Source organism: Pholis gunnellus (genome assembly GCF_910591455.1).
Source record: "Pholis gunnellus genome assembly, chromosome: 4".
Classification (NCBI taxonomy): Eukaryota; Metazoa; Chordata; class Actinopteri; order Perciformes; family Pholidae; genus Pholis; species Pholis gunnellus.
In genome coordinates, this window is record NC_136530.1 from 11463663 (window position 1) to 11485801 (window position 22139).

The window sequence follows — 22139 nt, forward strand, 5'->3', positions numbered from 1 at the left end:
CAACAACAGCTCCAAAATCTGAATGTGTGAAACTGACTGAATGGAAGGCATGACGGCACACTCAGCCATCTTTCCCTGCAAAAACAACCTCGTGGTTTAGAATAAATTTGCCTTGGAAATCGGATCTCAATCCTGTGTCTTGTCAGTCGCTCTCTGGCTTTCTGTGCGATCACGAGAACATGACGGCGTCCTCCTAATCTCGTAACTTGAGCCTGCAGGGTGAACTTGTGAAAGTGCTGACGGAGGGTAAGAGCAGGAGGGGCCCCGGCACAACGAAAATCTGGGCCATTGCCTCACAGCTCTGAGCTTGGAGCGCGTCCAGCATGAGTGCGGATAATGAGCAGCAGAAGAAAGCTGGAGAGAACGGGACACACACACACACACACACACAGGCTAGGAGTCGTGGTAGGGTTGTGAGCATCAATGTAAAAATGAATCGTCTGATTCGTCCGATTATGGGGTCACACAATTCACCTGAAATGTCTCTCCATGTATGCAGCGTTGATTGGCCTTCCTCCAGGACTGAACATAGAGCAAGTGGGTCACTTTTCTTTATGGCTAGAGTACGTCAGTAGTTTATTATACCGAGCTTTCAGGCATATGGCAGTTACGAGAACACCAAAGTACACAGATAACACCACAGCAACTGCATGTTGAACTGTGAAATACCCGAGAGCCCTGTGATCTGCTGCCCAGGTCTATGAACTATAAATCTCTTGGTATAAAATGTATTATGTCAATGCTGTCACCCAAAAAAAGCATTGGCACTCTACCCACCAAGTGACACAGAGCTAAAGGGTCCTTCAGTCATTGCACAAGGAAGCGCATGTAAAAATTAAATTAAATCTCTATTTATGTGAAGATTGTATCAGTAGACAATCTCACCATCATTGGATTGAGTAAACCAGACAACAGTCAGAACATGCCACATTAGGCTATACCTCGTATTTCAAATGTTGTCCACCAACACTTTCACCTTGCGCGGTCAAACTGTAATAAAGAAGTAAATGATTCAGAGTTAGTAGCTTTACGTATTAGTCATTCAGCACCAAAGAGAAATGATATCCACCACATGTGCTGTTGACCTTTACAGCTCAGGGAGCAGAAGAGGAAAAAGGAAACGGCAACATGTGATTACCAGCTTCTTCGCGAAATGGAACGATATAAATTAGGAACCTAAGACGTCCGGGTCCAAGTGCTGTTTGGGTGTGAGCCTGAGGCTAAATAAAGAGAGACCTGTCGTATGAATCACATGAAAAGAACAGGAAGAAGAAAAGGGTTTCTATGTAAACCACATCAGTGAGAAAGACGTCGACTCAGCGTCATTCTGAGGGAATGTTTGGGTCTTATTTGGCTTTAAGTCGACTAAGATCACGCAAAGTGACACTGATCCACATTGTAAGCCAGACAGATGTGCACATTACTGTACGTCCAGAAGAGAAGCCAGCTTTGCATTTTCTTAATTTTAGTTGTAAAAAAAAAAAAAAAGTGAAAAAAGCTCATCACAATATCCCAAAGTGACATTTGAGAAGCTGAAACCAGCTAATGTTTGGATGATTTAGCTTTACTTAAATTATAATCGATTACCAAAACAGTAAAAAACAGTTAAAAAAAACAAAATACTTACTAGGAACTGTATGCTATACGTACTGTAGATCAATACCTTAAATTGTGACGGGAAGACAACGTGGTGCCAACACTTACAGGGAATCCACTAAACGCGTTGCATGTGTTGTTACTCTGAGTAAACAAACATCTCCATTAAATGGTGAGATTTTAGAAGCGGGTGACTAAAAAGTGTTCCTCTGCCAACTACCAACAGAAGACGACAAAGCCTTCGATCCTTTCTGTGCTGCTCGCCCTCCACGTAATACTGAGAGCTCTGACTAGTCTAAAAACAGAGACACCTAATACATTTGCAGCGATTCAGTGACCGTGAACCAAAACAAAGCGTGTGTGTGTGGCTGTTGGTAGCGGGCCAGCAGCACTGAGGTAGTTAAACAGGTTTGTCGTTCACGCTGCAAACACAGCAGAGAATTGTGAGGGCCGGTGGCACACACACACACCTCGGCACTTCAAAAAGGCATGAACCCTCCGAGGCCATCTGCTCTCCGCATATTTTCGCGATCCGCAAAATTGGCAGATATGTGCTAATGCAGACTTTCTGCACTCACTGGTCCGACTTAACATCAGTTTCCATTGTACAACATCTGCATTTCTCTTCTTTGGTCTGAACCAAAAGATGAATCGATTCAATAACGGGCAGATTAACCGACAATGAGTCCCAAACTGAGTCATTTAGTGTCACGTATCTGCCAGCATAGAGCCTAATCCCATATTCATATTCTCCTATAATACAGCGCCAAATTCCACTGTAAGCTCAAAGCAGGCTTACTTTCAAAACGACTAGAACTAATCCAATTAAGATGTCTGACAGCTGAACTTCCCTTTGATGTTTTCTAATTATATTTCGTACAGCCTCGTGTCCAGTGGTGTTTTGCCATCTCTTCTTCCCTCGGTTGCCTCTTGCCTTCAACAATGTTGTAATGTATAGAAAGAAGATTACACATGGGGTCCGCTGCGTTTGTTGTTTTATAATTCTTGTGTCTGCAATGAGGGAACGAATAATAAAGTGTATTCCACTGGACTGACATGACAGTGGTGGTAAACACTTTGAATCGGTCGCTGTGGATGGAAATGTGAAGAATGGGGTGAGCTTCAGTGCTGTGACGTAGATCCTGTAATTGTTGGACAGCGAGGGGGGGGGGGGGGGTCCCGCTGTGGTAAAAACCCACCATTAAACACACAAGCCTCAACATCAACAAGATGAGGTCATTACTTAAAGATAGACGGTTACACAGACTCTAGTGAAGCATCCTCAGCCTTCCTTTGTCTTACATAAGTTGTAAGAAGGGAACATTCTCGATATTCAGTTTCGATTGATCTACTGCATACTTTCATAAATAATTGATTAATCGTTCAGCCTTCAAATGTCAGAAGTTGGTGTAAAAATAAAACACTTTCTAATCTGTTTTATTCACTTTGCTGCCTCGTACTTAATGAAACACAACTGTGTCAAGCCCTACCAATGCAGCAGGAGTGCAGTCAGTCATGACATTTAATTAGCCGTTAATGCCCTTTATTAATTACCATTAAAAAGGAAAACGAACCGCAGCTCAATTAAATCAGACTTCAACGAGCTGAGCGTGCTAACGAGCCTTCAGCCGGACTCCCACAGGAAGCTAATGAGGGACCGGAGCTCCTCTTCAGGCTGAAGGTTCTGTGTTACAGAAGACTGACGGCTATCTGCCCGCTCTACAGCTGCCGGCCGTGACTTAGGGGGAAGCTGCAACCGGGGCGGTTCGACCGATGACCTCATACAATGGCACCACGCCGAGCTCAGAGTCGGCTAAACCAATCAGGAGCCAGCAATCCTGTTCTCACGATTGAGCAGCCGGTGAAGATGGCGAATAAGCTCACTCTTGGTCAGTTCATGTCTACTAAGTATAAAAATATATATCCATCCTGCTCTTGCGATGTTTTATTTTCTAATCGCAAAAGTTAGCCTCCTCTGGGACCTTGCAGGATAAGAAATGTTATTAAATATGTAAAATATTTACTCATATACGCATGTGGGGAAAAGCCCACTGAAGGGAATGTTCGACTCTCGTAGTTGAAGAGGAGCCAGAGTCGAGTGGAAGACTATACCAGGGTTTACTGCCAAAAACTCATCCGTTTTGCACTCGGGGCTGAAAGCAAGACAACTTCCAAACTAAAATGAAGATGAGAGCAAAAGTAAACAAAAAACATGTAGGGTGTGCCAAATTACCACTTGAAAACAACCCTCTCCACATTTGGGGGCTCCATATTCTCTGGCACAAAGTTGAAAGCAAAACACCAAAATGGAAACAGATGTTGAGCGAGTGAGAGGCTGCTCCACACACACACACACACTGGTGTGTATATATCTGTGTTTTCATCCATTCTTTCTTTCCCACTCGCTATGTCCTCTTCTCTGGCCAAACATAACATGTGGGGGGGGTGGGGGGGGGGGGGGGGGTCAGAGTGAAGCGATGGTGGTCGAAGTGGAACACTGTGAAGATCAGTCCCAACCCGTCAGGATGAGCCCACAGTCGATTTACATTAAGGGAATAGGATGGCATATGGATAGAGATGGGGCTAGCTGGACTCCTGGCTGCAGAGAATCATGGGAAATGTAACCAAATTTTCCCAAAAGAACCTACATCTGTAAGCTAAAGTTATATATAGCAACTACGACATGCATTTACTTTTGCGTGAGAGGCAGAGGAGTCGAGTCTGGACTGACTATAGAGCGTGTGGGAGAAGAGGCCTACACGTTGTTGGGAGATAGACACCGTTAACTTTCTTTCAAAAAATGTCACTTCCTCCCAACAATGCAGGAAACATTCGACCAGGTGAGACGTTAAGAAAACAAAGGAGGGAAAGGAGCAAAGTACATTTGCAGAGACAGAACATGATCTACTGTATCTGAAGGCTTTAAAAATAGATTATTTTCACTGTCAATTCATTTGCCCATGACTTTCTTGAGCAACCGTTTGTTCTGTAAATGTCAAGAAACAGTGAGAAATACTCATCACGTGTTTCTATTGCAATATTTTTCTAACCGACAGTTGAAAACCCAAAGATAGTCAGTTTATGATCACGTGAAACAGAGGAAATCTGCTAATCCTCAAAATGTAGGAAGTGGAACTAGCGTTCGGGATGTTCGCTTGAAAATTTGATGAGCAAAAATATTTGCGAATGAATTCTCTGTCGTTTAACTAAAGATGAATAAAGTTTAAGTTGTTCACAATGTTACAGATAGCTGCAAATACAGGTTGTTTTTTTAACAAGTGGAGCCATGCTGGAATAATGCAAAGTCACAAAACACCATGAAAGGATAAGAATAATAAAGGTGTAACTCATAGAGATGTTGGAGGCTGGCCATTGTTGACTTAGTATTAACAATCGAGGATCAAGTCTTGTACACAAATGATTGACTTTCGATAGGGAAGAAGTGTCCTATGAAGTCTATGAAGTCTATGGAAAAAGGGGGTTTCAATCACGGACTGAATGATGACAGTGCAAAGAAGGAAAGAAAGAAAGTTCAAAGACTACGTTAAGCAGTCTTGGTGACACAACGTGGGATGCAAGTCACCAGAGCGATAGACCAGCCAGATTCAAGCAACACAGCTGACTGGGAAGTTTCCCTTCATTCAAACCTCTGAACGTTAACATCTGTTCCTCGTTGTTGTTTTTTGGAGAGAGAGAGAGAGAGAGGATGTTGCAGCATTAGCGGAGGGGAGCTGTGGGAGGAAAGAGGCGCTTTCTCAAATCTCTGGAAAACGCAGAGTGAGTGAGAAAGGAAGTGGAGAGCCAGCAGAACATTTTCACAGCTTTTTAAAGCTCGCTGGATAGTCGTGAGTGTTGTTAGAAGCAACAGTGCTGCCAGGAATATACGTCACATGAACACACGAGAGCTCGTTTTACACTTTTAAGTGGACTCGGCCATTATTCACTTCACGCAGATACTTAAAAATGGATGATGAGTTTAAAGATGTTTTACTTAATGTGGCTGGTGGGAGAAGAAGTGTGAGCCCTGTACTGCTTAAACCATCCATGAGGGGTCAATGCACAGAAAGGTTATTAACAAGGTCACTGGTTTCATCTTCTTAAATGTGATATTTTACTGAATCTTCAACAATGTGAATCTTAATTGTTTAGGGTTGTTGAGACTTTCACAATGTGTCAACTTTGGCTTTGGGAAACTGATCTTTTTCACCATCTGCTGACATTTCATGGGCCAAAACAATTAACCGACTAATTTAAATAATAACTGGAAGATGATGAAAATAATTGTTAGTTTCCTGTCAATACAAGCCGACAAGAGTATGTAATTGCAGTAGAGGGCTGGACGATAATTCAATATGATAATTTATGGTCTTTCAATATAATCATGTCATAAATAAATATCCAGATATTGTAATACACAATCACCTACATTGGTAAAAGCAAGAACATGCTTTCTCAAATTTCTCAGAAAATGTGCTCAAATAATTAAATTAAATCAAACTATTATCACAGATTAGCATCACTCTGTTTCTGTGTGCATGCATGTCAACATAGTCTGTGTATAGCTGCAAAATATTAACCTTTTTCTCTGTAATTTCACTTAAATAAGAAAGTATGGCACAGTGTGAAGTGCTGCACACTCTCATACTCTATGCTTGACATTTTAAACAATGCCAAATTAAGGTTAATGGCACAGACTGTGTCTTCCAGCATTCATTTTTAATACACATACATAATATACATAATTGATACACAATAAACCAGCACCAGCTTGCTCCTGCTCGTGTGTGCCTCATCCGGTCAGTGAGTTTAAGGCTCTCCGAGAGACACAAATAGAAAAAGAGGCATGCAGCAAACAGAGAGCTAGATACTCATGATTAGCTTTAGTTAGCAGGCAGCTAAGTTCACTGATACTTTCCTCTTGTGACACATAAATCACCACGAACCAGGACTACAGCGACCACTCACCTGAATCTTGGAGAGTCCTTCAAACATTCCTCGAAATCCACAGTTATCTTCATTGTGACCGCAGTGAGTTAAAAACCCCGCAGACTCTCTTTGATTCAAGGCAGTAATCCAGGCTCAAGTGTTTCCGGTTAATTAGCTTGTTGTGCTAACGTTACTGTACCGCTGTCCGACCAGCTGGCTCCACTCTGTCACTGCTAGCCTCAGAGGCCAGCAGCTACGGTTACAAAGAGTCGTGGCAATGCAACCATAAACGACCGTGTGTGTGTGTGTGTGCGTGTGTGTGTGTGTGTGTGCGTGTGTGTTGAATGTAGAGTTGCTAGAAAAGAACGAAACTCTGTGAGGCAGCAGCGGTCAGTCCAGAGAGCAGAGACGTGTCGTCCGGTAGCTCAGGTCATAGCAGCCAGTGGGAGAGGATCTGTTCTTCCACGCAGAGACTACTGCCTCGGTCACAGATCGTCTATGCTGGGAACAGATGGTTCACTACCCACAGCGCGCATGCGCTCGCTTTCTGCGGTCCTGTTCATGAAAACGGGAGTGGGATCGAGTGGCTGTCTCTATCATATATTTCTTTATTGTATATATTGTGCATTTGTATTACTTGTATTGTGTTACTTTGATTGCTTAGCTGTATCATAATGCTGCTGTAGCGAACAAATTTCCCCTTGCGGGATTAATAAAGTCTCTCTCTCTCTCTCTCTCTCTCTCTCTCTCTCTCTCTCTCTCTCTCTCTCTCTCTCTCTCTCTCTCTCTCTCTCTCTCTCTCTCTCTCTCTCTGCCTGTCTGTTGAATAGGAGCTACATCTTCCAGAGTTTATCAGAAGAGCCAATGTAACATGACTGTTTTCTTTCCAATTTAAGGAAATAAAAACAAATAATCCATTGCTAGCAAAGTGTCAACACAATAGTAATAATGAATCAAAGCTTCAGCATTTATTCTTGGCAATAGAAGATTATGATTACATTAAGACACAATATTAACAGTAGGATGAGTAGCTGTGGATCACTCTCACTCACATAAAAACTAGATGGATGACAAATGCTTTAACCATGGATGATGGCTGGATGTTCTCGAGGGTGTATCTCGTGCTACACCTGATCAATTTTTTAATGTGTCATTTTAAAATATTTCATCATGTTCATTTATCTCCAACTGTGTTCTGTGTTTCACCTTCTTTACCTGTTTGCAGGACACATTTTTAGGACAAAGATGTTAAGTTAAAGTTGAGGTATAAATTGAATAATTACTCAAAACCTGTGAACATTCAACTGAATAAGTAAAATAACTTAAAATAAATGCGATAAAAGGCTAATGAGAAGATGACCCAGAAGTGGGATAGTACACATGAAATAATTAGTATTACAGCAACATAATACGTCCATGCTTTGCAGCCACGTGAATAAATGAGACGCAAACTAAACTAGAGTGATTCCTCTGTGTGTTTCTACACGATCTTTGTGTCAGTGAACGGCCTCCTCCTCCCGTACTCCACCGTACTTTATACTGTAGATTAAATAACTCCTCACTTACAAATTATTCACACACTGAACACTTTAACAAGACGAATAGGTAAAACACGACATTTTATTAAAGTCTCTCGTCCTCTTGCGTTGAAACGCTGTTTTTGCAGTTGAATGAAACACTAGAACGTGCTTTCATTCTCAGTTTTAAACCCACTCAACACTAACATGTAGGATAATCCCTGAGTTAACACAGCTCCCTGTTTGATCCCATTAGAATTACTAGAAACCCAACGGGAACGGCAGATACGTGGTGTTACAGCGCCATCTGGTGGTTGGAGAGGGGCACTGTCATTTTAAAGATTACCTTATTATTTTTATGCAATGTCCAAACTGACTGGACAATGTTTTTACTCCAGTAGCCTATACTTGTAATTGTGCGGTAGACTACTGGCACTTAATAACATTTCAATGTTGCTTTATTTCTATTAAAGAGCACAAATGTTTTTTTCTTCCAGTCTCCATTCATTCCCATAATAGGAAGGAAAACAACAAGCAGAGGCTTGAAACATGTTTAACATGTAGTAACCAGCACAGGGAATATCATCTGGCTTTATTGATGGCAGAGTTACGCGTTTGTTATTAATCTTCACTAACATTAGTGACGAGTTACTTTTAAAGTAAAGATGGGCCTGGTGGTGGTGTGATGGAATAGTTTCAAATCTTTGCAATTTAATTTCTATGCTTTGTAATAAAACACATTTAAGTTTAAGTCAAAATAAATGATGTTTTAATGGTGCATGTCCATTTTGTAATGGTACTTCTCTGAATAAAGAGAGACACATTGGGAGACGAAATGATTTAAAGCCATAAAGTAAAGAACGTTTGTCGTTTGTGTGAGGAGGAAAACTGTAACTCCTTCAGAGGATTTAATCAGACAGTCAGCGATTTTCTGCATCGTTCAACTTTTAGGCGTCTTGACTCTTCAGATCAATCATAGGCCACAGCAGATACGAGTTCATAACAACATTTGTTTAATGGTAGGAGACAAAAACAAAACAGAATACACACAATCCAATGATTAAGGACATGCTTCAACTGGAAATAACTGCGACAGACACACAGTGTTCAACAGTCTGTCGTTCTTAGAAAACAAACCAAACAGGGCAGACGTGGTACAGTAACAAAAAGCGAGTCGGAGGACACGTGAGGCGAAAGTAAAACGGTAACACGGAGCATAGCCTGTTCATTTTACACACATGTACATACATACATAAGAGGCACATTTGACAGGTAATAACCACCTACAGGGCGATCATGTCAGTCATGTCAGTCACATAAACCGAACGTCTCAGCTTCTCTGCAGCCGTCTGTCATCTGCCCACGAATTCAGTGAACAGAATAGAAGACGACGGTATCGTCAACATCTGTATTTCCAGACATACACCTGTATCTCTACAGCAACCATGTGGTGATTAACTGCTCGGATGTGAACTTGTTGATTGGTGGAAATGGCCGAAAGGAAGTTGCTTTAACCTCAATAATGGCGGCAAAAAAAACACACCGCCAAATACTATACTACCGAGAACGAAACGAACTGCAAAGGGACGTTTGCAGAAGACATACTGTTGGTCTGTGGACTTTATATGAACTTTTGTATTTCCATTAAAAAAAAAAAAAGAGCTCAACACTTTCACCCACAGTGAGGAATTAAAGGGTCAGAAGAAAATGAAGCGAACAGAACACAAGACACACTCAGGGTTCCTCCAAACGCATCTCTCAGGTTGTTGGGTTCTAGTGAAGTCATACAGTGTATAGCTCAGTCATAGTAAAAGTAAGAATCCCCCCAGAAACTGACCACCAACAACTCCATGAGTGCAACCAGGATCATTGTCTTTTTTTTTACTCAATACTTTTGTCAAATGCAACAATTTAAGACTTTGTCGACACCTGTAGGAACCCTAGCCGTTACAAAACCCCTCCAATAAGCCTTAGTGGTGAACTCCACTGGCAACATCTGCTTTAACTAAAGTCAGCAGCATCAATAACAACTTCTCTTTGACATTCCCAAGCTGCGTCGTACAAGACACGTCAGTAGATCCGACAGCATTCAATGAAATGTGATGAAGCCAGGTGAGAAATGAAACACCAAGTAGACGAATGTACCTTCCTCCCATAATATTACACACAATTCTGGTGTCTGGTGAAGCTCCCGTGCAGTAAGAAGTCAACTAAACAAACCCTGTAAGAGAGAACGCTGGGTTCTTCTTAGTCAAACACTGTGCTGTTAATCCGTAGCACAAGCTGTAGCTCACGTGTGGGACTTCAATACCGTCGACAGACGACCTACATGCCAAATGTATCAGTGGATTTAATTTAGAAAAAAAAAGGCCCACCGTCTGGTTTTATGAGGTATACGTGTTTTGTTTTTTTTAATTGCCAGAATTGTAATTGAGGTTTGGTGTGCTTGCAAAGAGAGAAGTAAATAAAAAGTTCTGGAAAATTGCCAATATATAATAATTATGGTCTGTGTTGTTTTAATTGATCTTAAGCAAAAACAATTGACTGCAAGCATCAAAGTGAGACACCACAGCACACGTGTGTGAATTACGTATGTTATATATTACGTGTTCACTGTATGATGTCAAATGTGGATGGTTCTTTATAATGAAGTTTAGATGACGTAGGTCATGTTGTCTTGTGCTATTAGAGACTAATATATAGCTCCTAAATGATCATAACACCAGTTTGCCAATGTGAATGGCGTACCTGAATAACAAGGTAAAACAACCCAACTGGTCATCACAGCGTCCCAATATTTTTAAATCACAAAAAGTACTGAAGGAGGAAAGGAAATGTGACAGAGTGGTGAGTCACAAAGCAAAAGAAAAAATAAAAGCCACCTGAAGAGCACCCAGTAAAATCGCTGTCGTCACGCCTCAGATATGCCTTCTGTGGGGTTTCCCTTGGATTTCTCCAGGGCTCATGTACAGAAGTACGGGGGTCGTGGTATCCGGCAGTTTTTTTTCTTTTTCTAACAAGACCTTGATCCTCCTTTCAGGGTCAGAATCACATATCCTTCAGTGCGATGCCAGTCCAGAGGAGGTAGGAGGGGACATTCTTGGCAAAAAGGAGAGGAGGAGGAGGAGGAGGAGGAGGAAGCAACAGTCTTCTCTTGTGTGTTGCATTCTGGGAGATAAAAACCAGGTTTGTTTTGAAGGTTATATTGCACAGTTTCTAAGGAATAGTAGAGACAGACAGGTGACCGGGAGGTTATTGGCTGTTGAGGTTTGTTATACGAGTGGTGAAGCGGTGTCTGCTGTGCGGCCCGTCATTAAAAAACACAGAGCGCAGTGGCATTGTCTGTCCCGATCTGGAGCCGACACACAGGGGCTGAAATTTGGGGAAAGAAGCCTCCTCTACGAGTCCAGAGAATCCGCTGGAGAACAAACGAGAGACGAGACAGACGTGAGAATAGAAAGACAGGCAGAGCTAGAACAAATAGAAATGGAATATTTCACCGTTGTCTTTTCCTCTCTTTGTACTTTGATCCACTAAATAGAGTGGCTGGGGAAGCTGAACAACATTCCTGATTAAAAATGGGTTACGTCTAACTTTGCAAGTATTCCGAGCTGCACCGCGTCTCCTCCTCCCTACCTTCCTGTGGCGGGTCAACGCTGATCTCCTCCGTCTCCTCCGTGTCCTCCTTCGCTTCCTCAGTGTCGTCCCTCATCTCTTCGTCTGCGTCCTCGTCCTCTTCGAGCTCGCTGGCGATGAGCTGGCGGGCCCGCTTGATGTTCATGCCCTCGTTGTAGTGCATCTTCCTCATCATCTGAAAATGTGTCTTTTTGGCTGCAGAGGAAGGAAACATTGAAATCGTTTTAATTGGCCCAAAGCAATGGTTGAATGCAGCATTTAGAATGGTTCATTATACTACTATTATGACTACTGATAAAAACATTTTCACATCATAATTAACTGATTTCTTCTACATTCATACATGGAGGTTGCTCAGTAAAAATCTTCTCCATTTCTATTGTTTCTGACAAACTTATTTTAATAAAGGGGTCAAGCTCCAAATGGGACGCAGTGAGGCAGATGATGAGACTTATTTTAGTAAACAATAACTTCAAAGTGCTTGCTGCAACCTCGATATGGATGGTAAAGTAAAGTTTAGGGTGGGGTGTCTTAAGTATTGATTTGAAATCAAGAGGTTCATGTTATCTTGGCACTGCCAGGCAGCTCTTTAAAGACACAAACATTGTCTGTATGCAAAAATCAGCAACTCCAAAAGTGACTGTGGAAGTAAACATAGCGTTGAGTTACTTTGGACATTAACTCTTCAAAAAGACAAATTACTTTACATATTTTAGTTTAAAGAGCCCCATAAATAAATAAATAAACATGTCCACTAGACCAGCGTTGTCATCTGCTCATAAAATATGTCTTGTATTTTGTGTTGACTGCACAGAAGGACTGAACATGAGAAAATATGTGAAACATTCCTAAATTCTCTTCAACTTGACTCAGCACGTCTTCACCTGCAGCTCTAAACAATATTTGTAAACTTTCCTGAAGGTGGCACAGGTTGGAATGCCCAAAACTGTGTCAAAAAACTGCTGAGGCTGCAGCTCTGCAGTTGGAGTATATTTGATTGTACTTGCAGTTTCCAGACTGTTCTCTTGCTTTCACCCGCAGTTCAGAAATACATGTGAAACAACAAGCGGGCATGCTCAGATTCTACAGCAGCGCTGTGTGTGTGTGTGTGTGTGTGTGTGTGTGTGTGTGTGTGTGTGTGTGTGTGTGTGTGTGTGTGTGTGTGTGTGTGTGTGTGTGTGTGTGTGTGTGTGTGTGTGTGTACAGAGAAGGTCAGAGAACAGTCAAAAGGATATACTGACACAGTGAGAGTGTGTGTGTGTGTCTTGAAAGAGACACACACACACAGAACACTGGAGCCCTTTCTAAAACAGATCCCTCTCCAGCAGCACTTAACTGTGGACCGTCACTCTCCCAGCTGCAGACACTTAGTTCGGGCACCAGTAGGTGTGGATGTGAACAAATACATTAAAAACAGGAAAGAATCGCCATGTTAACCTTGTTCTTCAGGACTCAGCTCGTCTTCCTCCTCCTCGCTGCTCTCCTCGTCTTCTTCTTCTACTTCTTCTTCTTCCTTCATGAAGCGAGGCTCTGAGCCCTCTGCTGCCACCAGCCTTGAAATAAAGATTAAAAAAAAAAAAAAAAAAAACAGACAGGAAATATGAATTAGTGGCCTATTAAATGACCGAATAGAGACAGGAGATAACCAATAGCTTCTCATAAAGTCATAGCGGAGAGACTTCTAAAAAAGGCTTTCTATGGAGAGATTTTAGGGCAAGGGGGGAGGAGAGAGAGAAGAGATGTGAGCATGTGTGGGTACTCAAGCATGAGACAAAAATAGTAGGAGTTACTATCCCCCCATCTCTCACACTCTGAGAGCTAACAGTAGAGGACAACATGAATAATGGTGTACGGCTCAGCGGACGGTAGTCAATTGGTGCAACTTTCCCCGGGGAGGCTCCTGTTTACTGTACTACTGCTCTCCAGCAAACGGGCCTGGTTCACCCAGAAAGAAGTCAGTTTCCCCACCGCTTCACAACGCACCAATAATAGTATCCGATATCCCGGGCGGATACAAAGACAGGAAGGAAGGAAGGAGGCAAGAAGGTGTCAGTGAAGCAGTGAATTAAGAGACGAGGGAAGGAAAGCCAAGAATGGCATAGCTGGATAAGTGATGTATGAGAGGAGAGACAGAGAGCGCATGATGGAGAGATTGAACACGAGGAGAAGAGCAGCTGTTGTACTATCTGGAGGGTTTAGTGTAAAACAATGGAAGGCGCTCTTGTGTGGAAGTACGCAAAAAAGCGGCTAATTGACTTGCAAAGCCCGGAGCCTGCCTGCCTCTCTCTCTCTCACTCTCTCACACACTCACGATGGCCCACAGAAAACACACGTCTCAAGCTCCCATTAGCACCCAGAAAACAGCTCTGATTGGCAGATATACAGGAAGACTTTTCAGGGCGTTGTTTGCCCTCTTGCTCTCCGTGTGCTTGTTTTTATGTGACCCTTTGCCCTCCACACAAGTGGTTGTAAAACGGCCCAGAAATGTAATCTTTATCGAGATTTCTTTCCTTCTAGGATGCTCTGTACGTAGCAAAATAATGGAATTAATAAAAATCAATACATTCAGGACACCGTTTGCATTGAAAACATAGAAATGTTGCCAGATGATGTTTAAACAACACAAAAAACACACAGTAACACGGGTTGGGTCATGTCTGTGTGGTTTATAATGTTTGTGTGTATGTTATGCACACAATAGAGATATGTTGCTTTTTTACAGGTGTGTTTCTTCGTTAGAACAAACTAAAAAATAAATGCACAATCATATTAGCACGTGTCCCCATGAGTACTTTTCAAACCACAGTGCATCCTGGGAGTGAGTGTACTGCATCTGTATCCTGTGTGTGCGAGTGTTACACACCTATCCGTTATTGTTACAACACATTGTTGTTTGAGGACAAGGACATTGGTGAGTGTGTTCAGGTGTGGCTTATCTGGGCTACATCCGAGCGCATAAAGAATTTTTCTCCCTTTTCCAGGTTACATTTCTTCTTCATTCAAAATCTAAAAAGCTACAAACTGCAACAGCAACTACAAAAACAATAAAAGAAATGAAGCTGTTACAGCGGCCGACCTAATCATATTTCATTGCTTGCTTTCTACCACTGCACTTGGTTTGTACTCGTCTCCCCCCGTTCACATGTCTTACTTCAATGCCAGGTCATCAGCTGCGAGTCCGCCGTGGCCGTCCGAGTCACTCAGCGCCCCTTCATCATCCTCGTCCCCCACCATCCTGAAAGAGAGCAATTAGCCGAATGTAGATCAGCCCAAAATGAGGCGAGAGAGGGAGAACAGAAGCGGGGGGGGGGGGGGGGGGGGGGTCTGAAAGAGGAAAGGTCCGTGACAAGGTCGACCTTCCCTGCAGCACCCTGGCATATTGGATTACAAACCTGCTGAGACACAGAGACAAACACACGCACGCACGCACAATTTAAAACCCGAAACTGGCTATGCGATCATTTAACACAGGGGTCGCCAATAGGCGGACCGCGGTCCGGATCCGGACCCAGACGCTGTCCTATCCGGACCCGGACGTGTAACTGATGGATAATTGAGAATTATACATTTTGGCGGAGCTCTTCTATTTTAACCTGCACAGCTTTTCCAGCCTTTACGGCACTCGTTCAGCAGTCCAGGAAATACACCGACCAATCACATACGTTGTAAATCATCTCACGTGACGCTACTCAGCCAATCGAATTCTATTATTCTAGTATTCTGAAACGCATCGTGAGCCGAGTGAGATTTGCACACAGACAGGAGAGACGGAGAGAGAGCAGTGGGAGAAGTTAAATCAGAACATTTTACATGGCGTGCTCTAAAAAGAGAAGTGGACCACGAAAACAGAGCTTTTAATAAAGAATGGACAAACCCTTATTTGTTCATTCTTCCTGCTGGCGCTACTAAACGACTCATGTGTTCAGATACCGTGGCCATTATTAAATGCGCCGATGTGAAACGCCACTACGAGACCAAACGCACATCTTTAGGCCAAACACTCCAGTCTGAACTGAGGGCAAGATGTTGAGATGTGTAGAGACTGTTTATTATAAAGTTCACTGAGACAGTTATGATGTGAAATGGATTTAACAAAGGAGGAGAAAAGAGTTCACTCCAGCCACACTTTCCTTTTTTCCTTTTCATTAATTTTTCAAAAATCAAGATTTTAAGATGCAAGTTTTTCAAAAATTCATTTGTGTATTTTATTTTTAGATGGATCCCTTATTTTACTTGAAATGAGAGAACAACATTTATTTTTGTATTTCTATGCATTATTTATAATCCATCCAGTTAAATTTTAAAACGTAATTATATATTATATGTTAAAATATAATTGATGATTTTGTTACTACTAGGCTTCTTGAATATATATTTTGCACTAAATAGCGCAAGTTACATATTGTAATGTTCCGGACCTTTGCACGAGGAGATTTCCTCAATCTGGACATTTCGGAATTTTAATTGAATAACCCTGATTTAACAGGTAAATTCTGTGGCGTTACACATGCATTCTCTATGGAAATATTTGTCAGCGTAGATAAGGATATACAGTTTTACAAGCCTCTAGTAAAGGAATGTCCTCAGATAGCTTATAATTTAAAAATATAACATTTAAAATATGTGCAAAAGTGATTCAACCGAATCCAATTGTATCAATTGAAACCTTCAAACGGGGGACATTTTGTCAGAAGTACCTGTTGTAAGGTGTGCTGGGTTCATCGATCTTCATCAGACCGTAGTCTTTGTCAGCCGGATGGTACGTGGCCAGGATGTTCATCTCATCCCATTTCTGGGATTTCTTCCTGTAGAAGGGATCAAAGGAAACACGGTGAGAAGGAAATGAAAGCTAAATGAATGGACAGACCCCCCCACACACACACAATTCCTGCAGGGGAAAAAAGCTGCTAGGTTTAATCTAGGACCGAACGTGCTCCACTTTTCACTCTTCTATTTCACTCTATTTTGGGAAAACAGACGTGGTATTTGCTTTCATGTTGAGGAAATCCAGCACGGATGCGAGACCTTTATTCACCAAATAAGGGCATGAGTGAGAGGTAAGGCTCATCGGCTGTGAGTGAATAAGGCCAAAAGTTAAAACAACGGTCTCATTTGAGACAAAAGAGTTGATTTTTGTTCCGCTCACTCTGAAATAGACCCTTTTCCTAACAACCCCGCCCCAATGGTCCCACTTTCATCTGGGGAATAAGGCAGTCACCTCTGCATGCTCCGCTAGGTTCCGCTTTTTGTTCAGAATTACTCTAATCCTCGGTGCCCTTTCAAATCCTAAGAGGAAATGAACAGAAGCAAAGTCATCCACTAAATCAGCATCCAATGATACGTTTAGCTCGAGAGGATAACGCGAGGAACACCTGCCATCGCAGCACAGGGGAAGTAGAAGCTCACAGAGAAAATGCATAGTTCACTGTGCCGTTTTCAAGCTATGAATCCAGGAGCTGTTGGGAGTTATCTGGCTTGGGTTGAACCACCTCTGCTCTCCCTCGACTTTGCTGCCAAGATCTACTGTAAATCAGTCCCGACGCTGTTCACGGAACAAAAGGTCGGGTATCATGGGAGACAGGCAGGGGGTGGGTGATGCTAAATCCACTGCCTGCTGCTTCAGGACCGCCTCTCCCTCTAAAACAGACCTGAGCCACACAGGTTTGTCGATAAGTCGATCGAGTCGGTTGCGGATGCTAAGCCAAGTTGATTCCCTGGACGCTTCACAGACTCTGATTCTCAGGAGATCGCTTTGACATTCAGAGCTAAATAAATGGAGGAAAAGGCAGATGTGCCAGTCTATTAGGCACGCTTAGCTAAAAATAATACAGTCTAATATAAGAGTCCTACAATTAATCATACCGTGTCGTGTCAACCAAACATCTCTTCAGGCTAGGATTTCAAAGGGCCCGGAGTGTGTGTGGTTACACAACAAATCCCAACCATGATCTATTTCCACCAAACCGCCATCGTCCTCAAATCCAATTCCAGTCCACTCAACTCATTCAGAGCAAATCATCACAAAAACTGTAAAGCAATGATGATGCACCTGTCACTACAAGAGGGGGGGGGGGGGACGACTACTACAGGAAGCCACTGAATATAGAGCTGCATCTCTTAGAGCTGATGACCATCCCTCGAGGCTGCTCGATAGCTGGCGACAAAACGCTTGAGGAAAACTCATTAAATAGAGTGAGTCATCACGGAGAGCTGAGCTGTGCTATCAGGTAGCACAGTCACAGAGGAGTGAGGAAAGGTCCGGCCACCACTGCCCGGACCCACCAACAGCCACAGCAGCAACAGCAGCAAAGGCTCATTCATTTGACCCGGTGTCTGAATTATTGTCATGTCCTAAAAAAATGACACATTAGTTAATTAACTTTTGGTTGAATGTTTCAGAATGATCAAATGCTAAATGATTTCCTTTTAAAATCAACCCCACGTCATTGTTTTAAGTTAGAATGAAGTAGACTTTACACAGTCACTTCTATTTACCTAAAAATAGTAGAATGTAGATTTGATATTACTATTTTGTTTCATTACTTTTCCCTATTTGAGGTTTTTCTTTGCCGTTATACACTCAACCCGAGTGCAAATCACTGCTCCTTCCTCCGGCAGCAGTAGATTTAGGACTAATACCATTTCTTAAGCGCCTGTCATCTGTCCAGACTTTAGAAAGTGTATCAGCGGAGAAAAGGAGTAATGAGGAGGCGTTGAATTCTCTGGCCACAGATCAGCGGTCACCATAAGGTCATGATGTGGGGGGAAAAAAGGCAACGTCTTCAACAAAATATGAAAGAGATTCTCCCTTTTGTACCGATGAGTAACATTTGTATTTGGTGAAGTGAATCTAAACAGAGTCAAAAGCACAAACAGATGCAGCTAGAGAGAGATCATCTTCTACCGCCTTGTCCTGAAGCAGAACTGCTCTTTATCGTTGTAGATCAGAGGTGTTCACACACCTGTTGATTCTGACCATCAGTTCCAGATTCCTCATCAATACAGAAACGGTTTATTTTTCCGTGCCCACAGTTGGCCTCAGCTGACCTGTGCACAGGAGGGTTACATGTCCGCGTGGTCTTTTTCTGTCCACAACATTGAAAGTGACAGATTCACTGGCTGCCAGTCAAGCTGTCCGTCACACAGTCAGGATGAGGCCCACGAAACAGTGAAGGAGAGATTGAGTGTCATGGAAGCGGCCATGAATTATATACGACTAGGCGTGTGCGGCCTATGCATCACTGTAAACTAAATAATGGTGGGTGATTGAAGGGATAACAAAGGTGGCAGTCTCTAATGAGCTACCAAGGCCTACGATGTTTAAGGAAAGGAATTAGAGCTGCAAGAGAAACAAAGAAATGGCCTATGCGGGCTCCTGTACAATCCACACTGAGGGTTTTTTTGTGGGGAAAAAAAAGAGACTTCAAGAGAACTCCTTAGTATGCACGGAGCCAGGGTAGTGAAGACCTGCCAAAGGTTTAGTATACTTGACAGCGGATGACACTGAAGGGTCATTGTCGTACTAAAAAGAAAAATGCTGACTCACACAGACATGGGGCTTATGAAGCAAATCACAATGAAATTCCATATAAGGAGCTAATAAAAATCAATGTAGTAGTGTGTACGGATTTGAAAGCGTGCAGGCGTTTATTGCATCCAGTCGTATGAGAGTCTCTGCTTTAAACTTAAGAGCCGACAGCGGCAGCATGGCGTTACATGCACAGCCCCTGTTCTTCTCTGTGGATTTGGTCCTTTGCTGCATGCGAGATACTCCCAGAAATCTCTTCTTCCTCCACTTCCTCGTCACTAAAAAGGGGGGACTGTTTTTGTATCAACACAGAAAAGGCTGAAAGATTCGCTGCTGGGGCTGGAACTCTCTAATAACTCTCGTCCTTTTATGGCCTAATTATTCACACTGTGGCTTTAACCAACCGAAGAATGGCTGCTTACCTTCCAAAGCAAGAGAACGTTATCACAAAGCGGATCATTTTTAATTGATATAAGCCATGTGCTGTATTCATGCATGTTGATCTAATGATCAGAGGCATCACACCATAACCATGTATTTTTTTCTAATGACTGTTAGAATCGAAATATGATTTGTCTAAATGACTCCACTGAGGAATCCACTGCCCAAGCCAACTGTTACAGTGGGCAGAATCTCCAGCTTGCATTGAAGATTTGGCAGCATTTGGCAGGTGGGTGGTGTCATTCATCACCCTGACTATAAATCAGACATTTTAATTCATGTAAAGCCTTCAAAGCCCTCATATTTGTGTGCATCTAGCTGTTAGATCACATCGGCATATTGTAAACCCTGTATTTTTGAAAACAAACAATGTTTTTTTTTTGAATAGTTTCCAGCTTGTGTACTTTCTCAAGTGCACTTTCAAACCATGGTGGGATTTATACCAGCAACACATTAAGCTTGCAGCCTTTTCTTTGCCTCGGGTAGTTTTTACCCAGTTACTCACAGGTGCGATCACACATGACGTACATAGCTTAAAATATCCAACGATGTCTTTATTTTCTCAACAATTTCATAGAGCCACAGCTATACAAATGATGCGACGTAATGCATTCTTGTGTTTTAGCAAAAGATGCTCCCTCATGTTGCAACAGCATTACTCAGGGAAGTCTACATGTCCAGAGTTTCCTCTGGGCAGAGAGGAGGATTGTGGGAGAGCAGAGACACTGAAACACTGGTGATGTGAGGCTCCATGTCTCGCTGCCACAGCAAAAGTGTCAGTGTCAGTAATACCAACGCATAAGAGAAGGAAAAGGCTCCAGAACAAAGAAACCGACTTCCAACCCCACCCTGAGACCGAGCACCTTTCAACGACGGCTGACTTAGCAGTCCCATGCGAGTTTACCCAGTCAGCACATCCTTAGATCATTATGGAGCCTAGTCACTCCACTAAACCGTGAGTTGGCACACCCCTATTGTATCTCCTCTGTGCTGTTCTCCACCTCATCCTCTACAGCGAGTTGAGGGAGCCACACTATCATCCTGGTCAACATCGGGGTGGAATTCATGAACAGCTCGGTCAAATGTCCTCTGCCAAAGCATCCAATAGGTGTCTGGACTAAAGCAGGGGATTTGACAGCAGTCATAATGATAATGGGGAATATTCAACAGCAGTCTCGAGGTGGTTGTAGAAGTTGAACTAAAAGCTAAGATCAGGTAAGAGAGGCTGGTTTAAAACAGACTGCTGCCAGTTTAGACCCGGCCCGTAACGCAGTTGTGGTGTCAGATATAAGGTCAAGTGTTAGTCACTAGAAGTATAACGTGGGGGTACACCCAGCTCTGCTTTGTTTACCCACTGGATTGAGATCTCAATCCCTCACAGCCCGTCAAAAGGCTTTGAGCAGCACATATTTCACCGTTATTAATTCAAAGTTAAACAAAACAATCTCAGTGGTAATACCCTAAAATGTGTTAATAGATTGTAGTTGGCCTAGATCTTAAATCCCTCTAATGTAGCAGGAAACAGACAACGGTTTGTTTTGCAGTTTAATCCAGCACTGCCTACCTCTTTTACATATGGAGAAAACAAACCAATGATACTATTATTGAGGACATAAACAATACTTTTACTCCGTTTAGGTGTCAATACGACCTATAACGTTACTGCTCCTCGTTGGCTGGGGGTTGTCGCTGTTTAACGATACATGTTAACACTTGATAATATATTTGAATCGCCACAATGTGAGGCAAGTCGTCCGTAAGAGTTTTGTGTTTTGGTATCTTCAACTACCAATGTGAACGTCCGTTAAAAACCGTTACAACCACACCGTCGTCATCTGAAATCATTGGCTAGTGAACGAGCTAACTTGACAGCTAGACAGTTAGCTCTTTGGTTACACATGCCATTAAGATTGTAATCATTGGGAGGGAAGCCATAGTCATAGTCACAAGAAGCTACCAGAAACTTTTTACACACACACTGTTGACCAACATTACCAAAGAGGTGACTTTTATGTCACAATTAACCTGACGTAGCGAGGCTAACAAGTGTTTAGCTAGCTAACGTTACCTGGCTACCAACCGCCTCACGACGGCGAAGCAAAAACACTTACTGTGGGTCATCTTCCGAGAGTACGGGCTCTTGTTCGGGACTGTCTTCCGGTACTTCTTCGGGCAGGGATTGGACGTTTGTCCCGCTGTTCTTGTTCTTCAGGATGCCTTTTATCGGCCGATGAGCTGCCATTCCCACACGCTGACTGTCGAACCCGGCTGGCTCAACTACTTCTCGTCCACTGATTTTCTGATTCTGTGATTTCTGCTGGTCAGTTAACGTTACTAAACACAGGGTCGGTTTTAAACATGCTCCCCGTCAGTACTCAGTGCTCGCCCATAAACTCAGTGTAAACCTATGCAGGATTCTACGTGCACAGGCTCTTAAGCATATCTAGCTACATGCACTCCGGTTGTTCACTGACTGGCGGGGTAGGAGCACTGTG

At 42.8% G+C, this 22139-nt stretch overlaps 2 protein-coding genes across 3 annotated transcripts in view; both read right to left on the reverse strand.

The window, feature by feature from the left end:
- Positions 1-6948, reverse strand: part of LOC306694647 (arf-GAP with coiled-coil, ANK repeat and PH domain-containing protein 2-like) — a 42885-nt gene extending 35937 nt beyond the window's left edge. For both annotated transcript variants that reach the window (XM_079157575.1, XM_079157574.1), the window contains exon 1: positions 6562-6948. In XM_079157575.1, the coding sequence (XP_079013701.1) occupies positions 6562-6614 (53 nt within the window). In that variant the 5' untranslated portion in view covers positions 6615-6948. The remainder of the gene's footprint in view (positions 1-6561) is intronic.
- Positions 6949-9035: 2087 nt separating this feature from the next.
- On the reverse strand, positions 9036-22100 carry ppp1r2 (protein phosphatase 1, regulatory (inhibitor) subunit 2). Its single transcript, XM_079157258.1, has 6 exons — positions 21756-22100; positions 16373-16480; positions 14827-14910; positions 13113-13228; positions 11676-11870; positions 9036-11457 (listed from the first exon to the last, which is right to left on the reverse strand). The coding sequence occupies exons 1-6, from the start codon at positions 21884-21886 to the stop codon at positions 11438-11440; spliced, it is 654 nt and encodes a 217-aa protein (XP_079013384.1). The 5' UTR covers positions 21887-22100; the 3' UTR covers positions 9036-11437.
- Positions 22101-22139: the final 39 nt, after the last annotated feature.